The sequence below is a fragment of the Physeter macrocephalus genome, chromosome 20 (assembly GCF_002837175.3).
Source record: "Physeter macrocephalus isolate SW-GA chromosome 20, ASM283717v5, whole genome shotgun sequence".
Lineage (NCBI taxonomy): Eukaryota > Metazoa > Chordata > Mammalia > Artiodactyla > Physeteridae > Physeter > Physeter macrocephalus.
In genome coordinates this window covers 5,099,500-5,117,836 of record NC_041233.1, presented here as the reverse complement: position 1 = coordinate 5,117,836, position 18,337 = coordinate 5,099,500, and the positions used below count along the sequence as shown (strand labels likewise).

The 18,337-nt window shown below is 41.4% G+C and overlaps 1 protein-coding gene across 2 annotated transcripts in view; it reads right to left on the bottom strand.

Moving 5' to 3' along the window:
* COA6 (cytochrome c oxidase assembly factor 6) overlaps positions 1-11,881 on the bottom strand; it is a 46,020-nt gene extending 34,139 nt beyond the window's left edge. Inside the window, exons 1-3 of one of the 2 annotated variants that reach the window (XM_007103476.4) lie at positions 11,669-11,866; positions 10,985-11,144; positions 6,115-6,449 (exon numbers count right to left, since the gene is read on the bottom strand). In XM_007103476.4, the coding sequence (XP_007103538.1) occupies positions 6,354-6,449; positions 10,985-11,128 (240 nt within the window). In that variant the 5' untranslated portion in view covers positions 11,129-11,144; positions 11,669-11,866 and the 3' untranslated portion in view covers positions 6,115-6,353. Of the gene's footprint in view, positions 1-6,114; positions 6,450-10,984; positions 11,145-11,668 lie in introns of those variants that run through there. The other variant, XM_024115634.3, reaches the window with a different exon arrangement.
* Between the last annotated feature and the right edge of the window lie 6,456 nt (positions 11,882-18,337).

Sequence of the window (18,337 nt, the reverse complement as noted above, 5' to 3'; positions counted from 1 at the left end):
AGAGATTAGTGGTAGGACGGGAATAAAACACAGACCTACTAGAGCATGGACTTGAGGATATGGGGAGGGGGGAGGGTAAGCTGTGACGAAGTGAGAGAGAGGCATGGACATATATACACTACCAAATGTAAATTAGATAGCTAGTGGGAAGCTGCCGCATAGCACAGGGAGATCAGCTCTGTGCTTTGTGTCCACCTAGAGGGGTGGGATAGGGAGGGTGATGCAAGAGGGAAGAGATATGGGAACATATGTATATGTATAACTGATTCACTTTGTTGTAAAGCAGAAACTAACACACCATTGTAAAACAGTTATACTCCAATAAAGATGTTTAAATAAATAAATAAATAAACAAATTAAATAACACAGTGAACTATCCCCAGTATCTTAAAATAACCTATAATGGAATACAATCTGTAAAAACACTGAATCACTATGCTGTACACCTGCAACTAACACAATATTGTAAATCAACTCTACTTCAATTTCAAAAAAAGAAAATAAAATGAATACAAAGAACTTTCATTTAAATAAAATAGCCAAGACTATACAAACATGTAGAGGAAGAAATGTAGAGAATAATTAGAATTAGGTGGGGTTTTCCACCCATTATATCATAAAGCAAATTTTGCACTCTCTTCATTCTACTTTGGAGGCTCAAGTCAGAATTAAAATAGAGTCAATTTGTTCCTGGTCATTTTACATTAGCTCTTTGTTGTTACTATAAGAATAATACATTCTCATGAGGAAAACATTAAAAGCCTGGTGAAGGATGAATAGGGGACAGTAAAAGTGGATGCCACACAAATCCAGGGTAGAATATTCAGTGGTGGGATTGAATAGAAATATATCATTTGGAAGCCCCAGAACAACATTTCTCCTCCTACTTCTCTATATTTCAGGTACAGTAATCCATCCCCATCACCTGGGACAGAGACGGAAATAGGAACAAAGTGATAAGGTGACTTTCTCACAGTCTCACACAACAGTTGGCTTCAAAAATGAGATTAGTGTAAGAGTCAGCTTGATTTCCAGACAAAAGGATTTGAACACCCTCAGTTCAGCACCGAAAGAAAGCCTTGGCCCTTCTGAAGTCACTCTTCACAAATTCCAGACATAACCTGTTGGAATTTGTCAGTGAGAAAGAAGGTTGCAGCAAGCAAAAGCCAAGCTAGTCAATGGGGATGCCAAGTTCATTTTCGTTCATTGTTTCTGCATTCCAGGCACTCTGCTAAGCAATTTACGTGCATTTTCTCACGTAATCCCCAAGGACCTACTTGCTGAATCTGGGAAAGGAAATTGATACTGGGAGGCTCAGCAGTTTCTGGGCTCTTACTTTTTTTTTTTTTCCAGTATGCGGGCCTCTTACTGTTGTGGCCTCTCCCATTGCGGACCGCAGGCTCAGTGGCCATGGCTCACGGGCCCAGCCGCTCCGCGGCCTGTGGGATCTTCCCGCACCGGGGCACGAACCCGTGTCCCCTGCATCGGCAGGCGGATTCTCAACCACTGCGCCACCAGGGAAGCCCCTGGCCTCTTACTTTTCCAGAGAGAGTTCTCAAGTTGTAAGATTACCATTTGGGGGCTTAACGTCGAACATTCTGGATTGTTTCCACTTTTCCAATGAAAACAATGCTACAGTGAAGACTTGCAGACGTGGTCTTGCTCGTTCCGCTGCTTTGAATCATACTGTTGAGTCGTATTTCTGGGGTTCCATATAGGCACCCCCGACTCAGACTAGTGATAGAGCGACCACAAAGCTCCAGCAAGACCAAGAATTCCGCGCGGTGGGGCGGTGCCTCCTCCCGGGAGGCGTGTCTGTAGCTTTATTAAAATAATTTTTGTTTTGCAGGAGAGCTGCAAAGATAGTACATCGTTTCCATATGCCCTTCACCCAGATGCCTCTAATAGGATCTTACATAACCATGGACAATTATCAAAACTAAGAAATTAACTTTGATAATGGTGCTGTTCACTAAACAGACTACAATCCTGATCTATATGCAGATTTCCCGTTTCCCACTAATAACACTTTTTCTGTTCAGGAGCACTGGCTTTGGCATCCAGGATGCTGCTCCTTAGTCTCCTCCAGTCTCTGACAGATTCTCAGTCTTTCCTTGTCTTTCCTGACCTTGACGCTTTTCAATAGTACGGGTCAGGTATTCTGTAAATGTCTCATAATTTGCGTTTGTCTGGTGTTTTCTCCTATCAGACTGAGGTCATGGTTTTTAAGGAAGGATTAAGTGCCCTTCTCATCACCTCTCGGCATGACTTTACTACCCCGATCTTTTGTTTAATAAAGGCAGTGTTTGTCATGTTCTCCTCTGTAAACTTGCCATTTTTCACTTTCCACAGTCTGTTAGAAGCAAGTCACTAAGCCTAGCCTGCACTCAAGGGGACGGAAAATGAACTTCCCCTCTTGGAGGGAGGAGTATCAGAGGATTCAGAGGCAACTGTTAAAACTACCACAACAGGGCTTCCCTGGTGGCGCAGTGGTGGAGAGTCCGCCTGCCGACGCAAGGGTAACGGGTTCGTGCTCTGGTCTGGGAAGATCCCACACGCCGCGGAGCGCCGCTGAGCCTGCACGTCCGGAGCCTGTGCTCCGCAACAGCAGAGGCTGCAACAGTGAGAGGCCCGCGTACCGCAAAAGAAAAAAAACTACCACAATATTTAATAAACATTTTGGGAGAGATACTTGGAGGCTATGCTAATAAGCTGTTTCTCTTGAACTTTTCTCTTTTAATGATTTTATCATTCATTAGTGGATGTCCTTTATTACTTGGAATTCCTCTGTAAGGAAGTCTTGTCCTTTCGTCAGTCATCTGTTTATGGCAGGGTGGATGGTTGGCTCTTGTGTCCTTTGGCATGCTCCCATTCTTTTTTTTTTTTTTTTTTCAAGTATATCCTTACATTCTTATATACACAATGCTCCAGGCTCATCTTTACTCTCTCTATACCAGTTCTAGAGTCAGACATTTCACCAAGAATCATTGGTTCCATTTATTGGTGAATACTATTAGAAATCAAGATCTGGGTGCTGGATGTGCTCACTGCTCCTGGACGTGTCGCTGCAGGCCCTCTCAGTGGACACAGCTAGGGGACCTGGGTGTCCACCAGCCCATATGTGTACAAGTACTACGTCCAGATATGTTCACATAAACAGGAATTCTTCCCGCTATCTCTGACACCAATCCAACACCACAAGGTTCATTCTAACACGCACCTCTTGCTTATTTTTAACTGCTTTTTCTAACACAAACCTGGTTCTCATTATTGTAGTTTCAGAATTGCTGCACCACACCCCTGTGAAATTTAGCCATTTGCGTAGTTCTTTTTGTCTTCAGTCTTACAGAATCCAGTCAGAACACCATTTTTCAAAGTTATGTGGGTCAGCCCCTTTCTTATCCATCCCTTTCAGTGAGTTTGTCATATATTTATAATAGTTAGATTCATTTATCATTCTTCGTTCCTCCAAAATCCTGGTTGATTTTATTTTTATTTATTTACTTATTTTGAGATGGATGGGACTAATATTTTCTTTTTTTCTTTAGGCTGTGTGGGCTCTTCGTTGCTGCAGACGCACGGGCTTCTCTAGTTGCAGCCCACAGGCTCTAGAGCGCGTGGGCTCAGTAGTTGTGGCATGCAGGCTTAGCTGCAGTACGTGGGATCTTAGTTCCCCAACCCGGGATCGAACCCGGGCCCCCTGCATTGGGAGCGCAAAGTCTTAACCACTGGACCAGCAGGGAATTCCCCTGGTTGCTTTGATTTTAATGTGCAAAGTCACTCTCTACAGTGTACAGTCCTGTGGGTTTTGACAAGTGCATACGTGGATGCACCACCACAGTGCCATAGAAAACAGCTTCCACCTAAAAATTACTTTGTGTGACCCTTTCAGAGTCAACCCCTTTCCCCACCAGCAGTGAATGCCAGTTTCTGTTGTTCTGCATCTTCGTCAGTACTTGGTACTATTAACTTTAATTTAAGGCACTCTAACAGGTGTGTAGTGATAGGTCATCATGGTTTTAATTTACTCTACAAATAATATGGAGCATCTTTTCATAATATAATTTTATTTTTAACACTATGAATACAGTTGTGAAAATATTCATGTAATTTGCCTATTTTTTAAACTTGGGCTTTTTTTTTTTTTGCGTACATGGGCCTCTCACTGTTGCGGCCTCTCCCGTTGCAGAGCACAGGCTCCGGACACGCAGACTCAGGAGTTGTGGCCCACGGGCCTAGCCGCTCCGCGGCATGCGAGATCCTCCCAGACCGGGGCACGAACCCGCGTCCCCTGCATCGGCAGGTGGACTCTCAACCACTGCGCCACCAGGGAAGCCCTAAACTTGGGCTATTTTTAAAATAAGGGTTTGTTATTCTGGATACAAGTTCTTTAATGAGATATGTGATTTGCAATATTTTCTCCCAGTTTTAATTTATCTTTTCATTCTCTTAATTGTATCTTTCACAGAGCAGAAATTTTTAATACTGATCAAGTCCAACTTAGCTTTTCTTTTTTTCCTCTTATGGATTGTGCTTTTGAGGTCATCATCTAAAAATTCACTTCCAGGGCTTCCCTGGTAGCACAGTGGTTAAGAATCCACCTGCCAATGCAGGGGACACGGGTTCGAGCCCTGGTCCGGGAAGATCACAGATGCCGCAGGGCAACTAAGCCCATGCGCCACAGCTACTGAGCCTGTGCTCCAGAGCCCGCGAGCCACAACTGCTGAAGTCTGTGTGCCTACAGCCCATGCTCTGCAACAAGAGAAGCCACTGCAATGAGAAGCCCACGCACCACAAAGAAGATCCAATGCAGCCAAAAATAAAATAAACAAATTTTTTAAAAAGTTAAGATGTTATAAAAATTCACTTCCAAACCCCAAATCATGCAGAATTTCTCCATATTTTCTTCTGGAAGTTATATAGTTTTATATTTTACATTTAAGTCTATGATCCATTTCGAGTTTTGTTTTTTTTTTTAAATAAGGTGGTTTATGTCAGGTTCATTTTGTTGTGCATGGACATCCAATTTTTCCAGAACCATTTGCTGAAAAGATTATCCTTTATGGAATCGCCTTTTCACCTTGTCCAAACTCAGTTGACTTTAACTCTGTGGGTATATTTCTGGGCTCTGTTCTGTTCTACTGAACTATGTGTCTATCCTTCTGCCAATACCATACTATCTTAATCACTGTAGCTTTACAATAAGCGTTAAAATCATATAATATGAATCTTCCAATTTTGTTCTTTTCAGAATTGTTTTGGCTATCTTAGGTCCTTTGACTTTCCATACAAATTTTAGAATCAGCTTGTCAGTATCTACCAAAAATCTTGAGATTTTGATTGGGGTTGTTTTGAACCCATAGAACAAACTGGGGAGAACTTAACAGTAAATTAACAACACTGAGCCTTCTAATCCATGAACATTGCACCTCTCCCCAATTAAGTTGATCTCTGATTTCAAGTGTTTTGTAGTTCTCAGGATATAGGTCCTGCACATACTGTTAGATTTATATCTAAGTATTCCTTTTATTTTTAGTTTTTTTAGTGCTATTGTAAATGGCATATTTTAAATTTTATTTTAGATTCCGGCTGTTCATTGCTGGTATACACAAATATGATTTTCTTTTGTATATTGACCTTGTTTCCTGCCACCTTTCTAAGATTCACTTATTAATTCTAGGTGCTCTTTTTGTCGATTCTTTGGGATTTTCTACAGAGGTAATCATATCGTCCACGAATAGAGCCAGTTTTATTTGTTCCTTCCCATTTGTGTGCTTTTTTTCTTTTGAGGTAGCTAGGAATCCAGTACCATGTTGAATAGGAAAAGTGAGGATATCCTTCCCTTGTTACTGATTTGAGGGAAAAAGCATTCATTGTCTTATCATTATTAGCTGTAGGGTTTTTTGTAGATGGTCTTTATTATTTTACCTGTATATTTTAAGTTGAACCTTCGTCCATTCCTCATTTTTTTCTGTCTGTGTTAAAATGCTAACTCCCAGGACAATGGCAAATCTTATTTTTTTTCAGTGTATATCCATATCTTTATCAATAATAGTATTTGCCTACTACCCATCCTCCAACAACAAAAAAGGTACACGTTTTCATAATAAGCTTTAATTTTGTTTTTTTCTCAAAATATGTGTTTTTTACTCAATTAAGCATATTTCATACCATTTTGTTTCAGGTCTGTCTTTTGAAAAATGGAATCTTGTTACTTGACCATTTAAATTAAGAGTTGTATATATGGAACAAGCATTGGTGTTTGCCATCATTCAAACTACTGTTGTCCCACAGAGCATTTCTGAATGTCCAGAAAAAATAATTGCAACCTTTCTGAAATGTTCAGGAACAGCCTAGGACTTTGCGGCTGTTTTCGGAGGCTGGAACTCTCCTGCTTCAAATTTTTCTTTGAATTTTAAGTAGTCTCTTCTTTTATCAAAATATTTTATCTGTTGAGAAAAAAGGGTCTGAGATAAGGGCAAGCTATGCAGCTTACACAAAAGCACAGATTTAAATGTAACTAATTATTCAATATAAGTCATATAAGTGGCCTAAGTAATTTATATTTTAGAACCATTTCGAATCAGTGCATCTTATGTATAAGAGTCTCTAAAGAGAGTATAGACCAGTGAGTCCTAACCCTTTTTGGGTTACTGACCCTGTTGAGAATTTGAGTACCCTGTGCACCTTGTCAAGAAGTATATGTGCTTACACATGTGAAATGTACTATGCAAGTTCAGAGTCCATAGGACTCTCAGGTCCTAAGACTTCATGATTTAAAGATATTGTACAAGTTTTTCCTGTCAACTGTAAGTTCAACAAGTTTTGTAATTCACTAGCCATCATATTTGTATTAAGTTTATCTTATCCAGAAACATACATTTAAGGAGACAGACACATAGTTAAAAATTATATTCGTGAACTATGAATAAGTAAACTGATGGTAAAACTTTAACACACTAAATATTTCATTTTATTATTTCTATTTACATCCTCCTCTTGCCATAGGGAATTTGAAGTATCTTAAAGCCCCATATCCTGAAACAGTAAAATCACAGAAGTAGAAAATCAAGGCCAACCACCAAATCCTCATAGCATCTGCATCTGAGCTGCTTTGAAGACAAGACAAAGGCATGATACCACACACGTTTTCACTGTCAGAACAGAAAAGCTTTTCTTAGGATTTAATTCTTAAATATTTCGGTAGAGCCGAGTTAAGAATGTAAAACTGTGCCTGCCCTGTCTCAAGCTGGGATAAGAGACTCAGCTACAAAGTTAACGTTCCTCTGCAGGACACACCGCAGCCAGACAGTGTCCTAAGAGACCCCTTTGAGTGACTACTGCTTTTTTTTTTTTTTTTTGGCTGTATTGGGTCTTCGTTGCTGCGTGCGGGCTTTCTCTAGTTGCAGCGAATTCTCTTTGCGGAGCACAGGCTCTAGGCATGCGGGCTTTAGGGGTTGTGGCACGCAGGCTCAGTAGTTGTGGCTCACGGGTTCTAGAGCTCAGGTTCAGTAGTTATGGCACATGGGCTTAGCTGCTCTGTGGCATGTGGGATCTTCCCAGACCAGGGCTCGAACCCGTGTCCCCTGCATTGGCAGGCGGATTCTTAACCACTGCGCCACCAGGGAAGCCCCTACTCCTTTCTTATTCACCAAGAAACTCTGTTCTCTAAAATCGAACTATCAGAAATTTGCTCTTTGAAGTTCTTTCGGTAAGAATGAAACACCCCACTTTTGCCTGGGGGATCTGATAGGCACTTTGACAAAAAGAAGCAGTCTTGATTTCCAATGCAGGTGCAGGACTTCACATAAGGATTTCTGAGCATGACGACGTGGCAGCATTTATCTTTGTGGAAAATAAGACCCTGGGCCCACTTCTCAGTCCAGAGTTGACGACCTGCTTACACACAGCCCTGCTTTGCTCTGAGCCTATCAAAGCACCACTTCATTTCAGTTTTACCTAAACTCCACCCTTCTCCAAACCCTCTGATAGCTCCTTTCCCTTGGTTGGTGAGACGCCCACAGCAGCTCCGGTGCATGGGGCTCCCTGGTTAGAGCACGTTAATAAATCTCACTGTCAGACTCCACACCCCTGGTGTCCTTAGGCTGACTGAGCTGGGACGGGTGTTATATGTAAAGGGCACCAGATGAAGAAGTGGACAATGCTCTTAACGTTTTTGTGGCAAATCAATAGGTCTTTGCATCTCTTGTCACATCTCCGATTGCCTAAATGACAACGCCATTTAGTGGTCCTACTTATACTTCAGTCCCTACTTGTCCAGAACTCAGCTCCTCTCCAGACATTTTTCTCCTCCTGTCACCTATTTCAGTGACTGCATCACTGTCCACCCAAATGCTCCGATCTCCTTCCCCGTCTTGATCGCGACAGTACAGGCCCACATCATTTCTCACTTGGATTGTTTTAATAGCTCTTTAACTGGTTTCTCTACCCTCCTTCATCCATCCATCACACCACTGCCAAGAATAATCTTTTTGAAATTCCAATTTGATCACGGCACTGCTTGTTTAAAGGTCTTTCAAGGTATCCCTATTGCCTTCAAGGTCAACATCCAAACTCGGCAGTAAGACAAATCAGGTCATTCATGGCTTAATCTCTGCCCATCTGTCTATCTTCTGGGTTTACCACCAGTCCCTGAAATGCTACCCATCCAGAGTTATCCCATTTCCTGAATGTGCTGATTTCTCATGCATCTTGCTTCCATGCCTTTGCATATACCATACTCTCTGCTTGAAAACCTCTGCTCCATAGTCTTTTCCATTCAGTTAACAGTTGAGGACCTTTGACATGTGGCACCTCGAAGAGGCTAATGTCCAAAAGGCTAATAAATCAACAAGCATTTCTTGAGAAGCACTGTGTATGTATAATGCTAGTGTCCTCTAAGCCATTAGATGAGATGCAGGATAGTAGCATGAATGCCAAAATACTGGAATTTCTGAGACATTTCAAAGGTTCACAGGGAAGACAGTATCTGAAATTGATGTTAGGATCAAATATCTTGGCTGTCCAGTTGCTCTATTTGTGGAAGACTGCGTTGGATGATGCTACAGTGACAGACCTGATCCCTGCTCCTTCCTAAGTTACGAACCAATAGGAGACTTTAAATCGGGCCATTATACAAGGCTGACTGATGAGTGCTATAAGAGGGATAAGCAAAGGAGCAGAGAAGAGTAATTTGGTTTTGTGACAGCACAGTTTTATGGCATATTTATTATGTAAGATATTTTTATTTTTAGTGTTTTATCATAGAAGTATTCATTGTGAATCTCTATTTGGTGGTTTTATTTTTTTTATTTTTTTATTTTTATTTTTTTGCGGTACGCGGGCCTCTCACTGCTGTGGCCTCTCCCGTTGCGGAGCGCAGGCTCAGCGGCCATGGCTCACGGGCCCAGCCGCTCCGCGGCATGTGGGATCTTCCCGGACCGGGGCACGAACCCGCGTCCCCTGCATCGGCAGGCGGGCTCTCAACCACTGTGCCACCAGGGAAGCCCAGTGGTTTTATTTTTATCTTTATTCTCTGGCTGTGACTTCAGCTAAGTAAAAGAATACAAACTTTGCAATCAGAGAGACCTACTTTCAAATCCCCTCTCTACTACTTTGCCGGTTAGCCGATCTTGAACAAATTATTTCACCTTTCTGAGCCTTAGTTTCTATTATGTAAAAGAGCTACAATAGTACCTCACAAAACAATGAAAATTAAAGCTAATGAAAACACAATTTCTCACACAGAATGCACTCAGGGAATACTCCCATCACTTCTCCCTCTGTCTCTTTCCCCACCTTCTCACACAAATCTCTGTACATATCTTTCGTTTTTATTCTATGGCCACTGGGTATGACTCCTGAGTAGAGAGCACGGGTGAAAAGGGAGCAAAGGCCTGAGGGCGTGGGCTGGGAAAGGGAGCTCAGTTACAGACTAAGAATAGTCTGCAGAAGACAGCAGTTTTCCATGGGAGCACGGCTGTCCCTGTCAGATGTGGCAGCAGTTACTTTGACTGCTATGCTCTACTGCTCCCTTCTTTGTTGGAGTCATCTAAAACTTTGTAGGTTGTTGTCAGTTTCTCTAACAATGTTCATGTCATAACTCTTGGGTGGTTCAGTATCCATGTGGTTGATCCCTCCAGTACCCTGGCCTCTCGGGTCCTTGACCTCTTTCTTCAATGATCTTGTCCTCCAACCTACCTTACTTCCAGGATCAAAGCCTAGTCCTCGTCCTTACCAACAAATACAGCCCTGCCCTAATCTCAATTCCGAGCATTCCATTCTCCAGCCCCAATAGTGAGAAAGCAAGTTATTTCAATGCTCTGGGCTTCAGGTGCCTCCTCTGGAAATTGATGGCAACACGGCCCATCTCAAAGGGTATTGATGAAGGAGCATCAGGCCTTCACACCGGGGCACTTACTGAGCCCGGTGATGTTAGTTCCCTTTTCCAACCCCTCCCATTCTAAGGACTGGCAATTCAAAGCAGGAGCACGTGTGTCAGCGAGGCACTTGGAGCAGCTGGTGGCAGCATCCATCACATGATCATTTTGTTTCTTCCACTATCTAAACTCCTTTGTATTTGTATTCTGGGTATATGACCATATGATTTTGGGTGGGCAACTGGGAATGCTTTATTTCTGATAGCAGCTCTAGGCCAATGAATTTGCCAACTCTTGCCCAAGACGAAATACTATCCCTTCAGAAGATCCAGGAGAAATCTACCAATTTAGAAGGTTGGAATTTTTTGGTTAGTGTGCGTATGTTTTGCTTTTCGATCATCTTTAAAGTGTCAGGTGACATTTTCCAAAGGTGTGCCTGTTAGGTACATAAAACAAGCCTGGATTACGGGACAAGGTTTTCTCTGCTGCTCACGGAAACCGCTCGTTTGACATGCCTCAAACAGTGCCTCATTTCTTAGCCCACCACTCACTGTAAGCTCTATGTATTTTGACAGCAAACAGAAACACGTCGCAGTGTGACTTACCCACTGTCGGGGACAACTTGATTCCAATGAGCTTCTTAACTTCTTGCACTGAGCAGCGTCCTCTGGGTTCTCATCTAAACACTTCCAGTACTCATCCCGGGCTCCCCAGCAAGCCTGCCTTTCTTTCATAGATGGGGCTGCCATTCCTAATGGGCTCCAGCTGCCAACCAAAACACGTGATATTAACAAGGAACTTGTAATTCGAGAGAGGGTAAACCAAAGAAAAAATACTGTTGTTCCCTCCAAACCCCTCCTTTTTTAAAGTTATGCCTCCGGATTTTAATGATGCGACTGAAACCAATCAGTTCTATTACATTAAGAGCGCTCGCTTTTGACGCTTATCCCTTACCCCATGTAATCTGCCCCACTGCTGGAGTGGCAGCTTGGTCTCAGAAAGCCGGAGTTAGAATTACGGCTCTCACACAGTCTGTCACTTAAGACACTTCATGTATTCTCTCAGGCCTGTTTCCCCATCGGTAAAACAGGGGAGCGGTGCCCATTTTACGAGGTTGCTGTTCGAACCAAAGTGCTATACAAATAAATGCACGAGGGCAAAATCACCAGGCAGGACACGGAGTGCTGCTCCGTCTTGCAGAAGAGGAGCCCGAGGCTCGCGGAAAGTCAGCGACCTCCGGGGTCCATACCCGCCCCGGCGCGCCCCGCCAGCCCCGCCAGCAAGCCCACCTGTTCGCCCGCCCAGAACCAGGCTCCCTTCGGCGCCGACTGAAGGAGAGGCACGCAGCCCAACAACCGAGAAAGAAGGGCGCGGTGCCGAGGACTGGCGCCGCACTGTCGTCTCGCCCGCTTGAGCTCAAGCGGCGTAGACCCCCCGCCCCCTCAAGGAAACAATTCACGCGGCGAATGAGCTGGCCTTGGAATGATCCTTACGGGCTACCGTCCGCTGTTCCAGGAGGGCGGGACTTCCTGTTCCGTTCTCTTACCTGTCGCAGTGACTTCCGGGCCTGCGCGGGCGAGGGAGGCGGGTCCAGGGGTTGTGGAGGTGGGGAGTGAGTCGGTTCCGGTCACTCCTCAGAGCGGCCTTGGCTTTGTTAACGTCTCGGTTCCTCTCTCCCTGCAGTTTTTCGTGATTTTAACGAACTGTGCTTCTTTCATGAATCTAAATTTCTGCATATATCTCGCCAGGCGCCGTCCAGAAAGCTTAACGTGAGAGCCCTGCCGGAAACGGCGGCTTTGTGTGGAAGTTGGCACCTGAGATGAGAGCGGGACGAAGCGTTAAAGGGCCGCGAAGGCTTAACTCCTCGCTTTTTAAATTAAAAGAAAAAAAAAGAAAGAAACGGTCCCAGAAAGAGGCGGGTGACGCCCCAGGACACATGGCAAATAAGTGACTGAGCTGAGAACCCAGGGCACCAAGCTCCCAGTTTCCTGACTCAGATTTGATCCTGTTACATTTACCAACATTATCACCTTTCCCTTGCTTGAACCCTCGCGGCTTTCTTCTGTAGATGGACAAGATCCTTTTAGTTGGTATTTGGAGACATCTAGTGAAAGAATATGAAAGCCAAGTTCCAGTCGGCTGCGATCTGATAGTTCATGGGATTAAAATGTGAGCCTGATTAGAGTTTACAGCTAAGATCTTTGGACTTGGATCTGAAAGTTGCCGGAAGTAATACAAATTGGTCAGGAGAGTGTGTAAAATTAATACCTGTATTATTGTTTTAATCTTACTTATGGCTTTTTTTACTCCCTAAACGCCGAGGTGTTTTTTAAAAGGAATGAAAAGTGCTGCTCCAGATATTTTGAAAGATGCTCTTTTTAATATTTTAGTGAATATCTCAGCAGAGTCTTTATTTGAAAGCACGTTTGTAGATACAGGTCAGTCCAGTTCTCTTAAAGACCCCATCTGCGCCATCATCTAGTCCTGTTGAATTCTAAGTGCTTATAAAACTCAAAAGCAATTTACAGCTCTGCACTCAGTGCTGGTATTTAATCCTTTACAAATAAACATACGCAGATTTTCAGGTTGGCTGTGTGAAGCCTAAGTACCACCAACATATGTTCTACAATATGGGAAGTATTTCTGTAATAGTTAATGGAGTCTAATAAGTGGATTGCTTTAGCTTTACCAGGGCCACCAATTCTTTTATACTGTGTCTATCAAGGACAGTTTATATAAGATAGTATCTTTTAAGTACGACTAATGAGATACAAAAAGGATGGAAGGAGTCTTGAATGACTTATGAGTTGAAAAAAATATATTTAAAGTTTAAAATTTTTTATGCACTTAATGATAAATATATATATAATATATAAAGGGAATCTTGACAAAATTATCAAGAAAAAAATATATGGCCATAGTGGGTGATTTTAACAAGCCTTTCCCAGTCATTGTTAAGACAAACAAAAGAAAAATCAGTAAGGGTATAGAAAATTTGAATAACATGATGTACAAACTTAACGTAATGAATATACACAGAAAAACACAACCAAAATCAGAACATGTTTTTTGGAACGCAAACATGACATTACCAAAATCAACCGTATACTTAGCTGTAAAGCAACTCTCAACGAATTTTAAAGATTGAAATCATTCAGCACGTGTTTTTTGAGCACAGTGCTGTTAAGCTAGAAATCAATAAACTATAAAAACAAGTCCATATAACCCATAGCCAAAGAGTCATAATGGTAATGAGAAAATTTTTTGAGCTGAATAATAAAATACAATAGCAACACCTGTGGAAAAAAGTTAACGTATAGTACATAGAGGGAAGTTTGTAGCCTTAAGTAAGTACATTAGAAAAGAGACTGAAAGGTCTTTATAGCAATTAGAGAAAGACTGCGTGCAGCAACGAAGACCCAAAGCAGCCAAAAATAAATTAGTAAAAAAAAAATTAATTCTAAAAAAAACCCCACCTACAAATCAATAAGAAACAGACAGATGACCTAATATTAAAAATAGGCAAAAGGCTTAAGTAGGCACAACACCAAAGAGGAAATACAAATGACCAATAGAAAATATGCCCATCCATATTAGCAACCACAGAAATGAACATGAAAATCACAATGCCATACTAGTAGACACCCAGCAGACCAAAGAATAATTAAGCCTGACAATTACAAGTTTTAAGAAGGATGAAGTGAAGAGGATCCTCATACTCTAATGGTATTATAAATTGATAGTCACTTTGGAAACTGTGACTTTAGTAAAGTTGAAGATACACATTCGCTATGACTCAGCAATTCTATTCAGACTCTCTTGTATATGTGCAAGTCTGTAATAGCTAAAAACAGCATACAATCCAAGCTTATATCAACAATAGAATGGATAAATTATGATGTCATAAGGTGAAATATAATGCACCAATGAAAATGAACAACTATAACCATTTATAATAATATGATGAATCTCAGTATTGAGTGAAAGAAGCAAGTCAATCAGAGAATAGATACCATGTGTTTCCACTTACATAAGGTTCAGAAATGCAGAACTCTACTGTTAAGGATACATACATTAAATAGCAAAACTATTAAGAAAAGAGAAATGGAATGTGACCAGGGAGGGCTTCTGAGAGGCTGACAATGTTCTGTTTCTGAAACTGGGTATTTGTTTTATAATTATTCTTTAAATAAACTGTATAAATCTTACACACTCTTCTGTAAATAAGAATGAATATATGTCATAGGATGGGAATAAAACACAGACCTACTAGAGCATGGACTTGAGGATATGGGGAGGGGGAAGGGTAAGCTGTGATGAAGTGAGAGAGTGGCATGGACATATATACACTACCAAATGTAAAATAGATAGCTAGTGGGAAGCAGCCGCATAGCACAGGGAGATCAGCTCGGTGCTTTGTGACCACCTAGAGGGGTGGGATAGGGAGGGTGGGAGGGAGGGAGACGCAAGAGGGAAGAGAGATGGGAACATATGTATATGTATAACTGATTCACTTTGTTGTAAGGCAGAAACTAACACACCATTGTAAAACAGTTATACTCCAATAAAGATGTTAAAAAAAAATGAATATATGTCACATATATGCATGATATGTGTCATAATTTTTAAGTAAAGTAGAGTAGTTGTCCTGAGAAAGGTCATCTTTAGTACATTTGATTCTCAGAAAGGTAAAAATAATGTTCATTCAGAATATTTATAGTGTGATTACTAAGTTTTTAATGGATTTACCATCTTATGTGGCCTTCAAGGTCAAAAGTCAGTAGTCTCTAATGCTAACTGTCACTTGGGCAGCTAAGCAATTCCTACTGGTCAGTAGTAGGCCTAGGGCAGAGATAAGGAAAGTATTACCAAAGAGATTCAAAGAATTGCAATAATGCCCCTTCCCGCAACCGCTTACTCTCAAGGAGCTCTGTGGTCTAGCCAACAGAGCAAAAACAACTAGAAGAGAGAAATTTTGAGGTGTAGATATGGTAAAATATAACAACAGCAATAATGCAGGATAAGAGTTGGAGAGGCCAAATTCACCTTACAAAATTTGTAAGACTATGGGCAAGTTAGAGAATGTGGGTGCCATGAGATGATTTCAGATGTGCTGTTTTGGTACAGAGAGGGTGTAATCTCCAACCTATGTTTGGAGGAGAGAGGAGGCGAAGAGGAGTCAGTGTGAAGAGGTGGAAGACATGTCGTGTTACCATCGAGAGAAGTTTCATGTGGGTGTTCTCCGGTCTGAACTAAGTTGCTCCCCAAACCAATGGTGGGCAGGGCCAGACAGACCCAATAGCACTGAAAACGTATGTGTTGTTTTTCTGTTGCTGCCCACAGACTTTTTTATTTATAATCTGTACTGTTTTACAAAGCAGTCATCACAGACACCTACTCAGGGACACAAACAAGAAAGATTCCTTACTTCAGTGTTGCTGCAGAGATCCTTCTGAATTTCTTTTAGATCTGTGTGCTGACTCCTTGCTCTTTTTCCTCCTATTAACTATAGATGCGCTCCAAGATGTTGCCTTTTTTTCTCTCTTTTTCTTTTCTTTGCATTCTGTTTTCCATGGTGAGCTGAGTCACCCCCAGAGCTTCAGTTAGCACTTCTTTCAAAAAGACTTGGAAGTCTATGTTTTAGTCCTAATGGAACCTTTGTGCCCATTTCCTCTTTCCAAGTCCCTTGACGGCTATCTCCATTTGTTTGTCCTTCCATCACTCCAATAAGTTCAAAACTGGAACTCGTAGTATTCTTTCTCCAGGAAAGCTTCTCTTTCTAAGCTATTCCTTTTCATCGGATCTACTAGTCCTTCAGCTGCCAGTTGGGAACCCTTGATCCTTCTTTCATGCTTCTTGCTCTGTACTTACATAGCTTGCACAATGCCAGGCACTGTGGTGAGCCTTGGCGATATAAAGATGAATAAGGATAGATCTTGGTCCTTGAAAAGCTCAGTCTTAGGGAGGACATAGGCCATACCCTCCTCTAATAAAGAGTAATAAGACCTATGAGAGAGGCAGGCACCAAATGCAGTGGGAGCCCAGCAGGAGTTAAATCAAGAAGGGAAACACAGGCAGTGTTAGAGGCATCAGAGTTCAGTGGGTAAGAGTGTAGGTTCCGAACCAGACTGGGCTTGAATCCTACACGCCTCCCCCGCCAGTGATGTCAAGCTGTGTGACCCTGGACAGGTTCCTGAACTTTGACATACATGGGTTTCCTTAACTGAAAATATTGATGACTGTAATATCTACTTAGGTTTCTTGTGAAAGTTAAATGGAATAATCCAAGCAAAGCACTTAGAACAGCACATACAAATATTTCATTCATTCACTCAACAAATATTTATTGAGAACTTACTCTGTGCCAGGCACTGTTTTAGGGGCTTGGGAGACATCAGAGAACAATATAGATGAAAATTGCTGCTCTATGGAATGTGAAATCTAGCAGGGAGACAATAAGCAATAACCATAAACAATAAATTCTATATATAGTATGTTAGATAAGTATCATAGGAAAAAGAAAAACATAAATGTTAGTTATTAGTATTACTATATTTTAGAGGTCACTTGATCTTGGACTTAGAGAGAAGTCCTTTAAAGGGAATAATACTATGTTTCATCAACTCTAAAATGCATTCATTATAATTTGCCCCATTGTTTTACGTACCCCTAAGAAAGGAAAAAGCGCTGCCAATTAAACTATAACACAATGCTTTTTCATTACTTAAGATTCTTATCTTAAACTTATTTAGACATATTTAGGCATGAATTTTAAAAAAAATCATCTCACAGTAATACATACAGAAGAAGGAAAATAAAAGCAGAAATTGATTAAGGTATTCATGAAACTTCATTACATTTCGAGTGCCAGTCCTCAGAATCACTTTTTGATTCGGTCGCCAATGTCTGTGTTTTTCCACCAATCTTATCATCTATGGCATTAGGCACTTTGAGCAAGTACTCTTACCTTATCGTCTCCCCTCCCCTCCTCTTGTCTTTCCAGATCCACTAAAGAGCTAAAAGCCATTGGTGCTGAACAATTCAGCCAACTTTGTAATTAGGTACAAGGAGCTTACTCTTCACTCCTATCTTGGGAATGTTGCTTAAACGCATCAGAATGACCCTCCACCACCTGTCTCCTTAACATTTTGATTCTTAGAGGTTAAGAGTGCCCCCTTCTGATCTCCTAGATTGTCTTCTAGGCCACGGACACTCACTCTGCAAGTATGGAATGCTAGTGCTTTCGATGTGTATGCACACACAGGCAGTGACAACTATGTTATGACTGGGGTCTGGCGACAGTTGGGTGCCATCCCCTGTACAATGTGTCTGAGTGTCCGAGGTGTGAAAATGCAGGAACAAGAATGGAGGTGTTAGAGTCAATGAAATACTACGTTATTAACTAGTCTATTTTCCTTTTTCTGAGTATTTACTCTTTGTCAGGCACTGGGCTAAACATTTTACACTTAGGATCTCATTTAATCTTTCTCATTTAATAATAGAGTGCCATTGAGGTAGGCACTCTATTATTCCCATTTTATAGAGCTGCATTATCCAATAGAAATATAAGGCAAGCCACATACGTAATTTAAAATTTTTTAGTAGCCACGTTAAAAAAAGTAAAATAGAAGCAGGCGAAATGAATTATAATAATATATTTCTTTTAACCCAGTATATTTAAAATATTATCATTTTATCCTATAAACAACCTAAAATATTTGATTTTCCTTTTTTCATACTATTCTAAATCCAGTGTGTATTTTAACTTAAAACACATGTTAATCTGTACTAATCACATTTCAGGTCCTCAGTGGCCACATGTAGGTAGCAGCTACCATATTAGACGATGTAGTTATAGATGACAAGAGGATTCAAATTGTCCAAGACACGCATAAAATATGTGCCTGAGTGGATTCTCCAACTGAGATGTAAATATAGCTATGTGACTAATTCTTGAC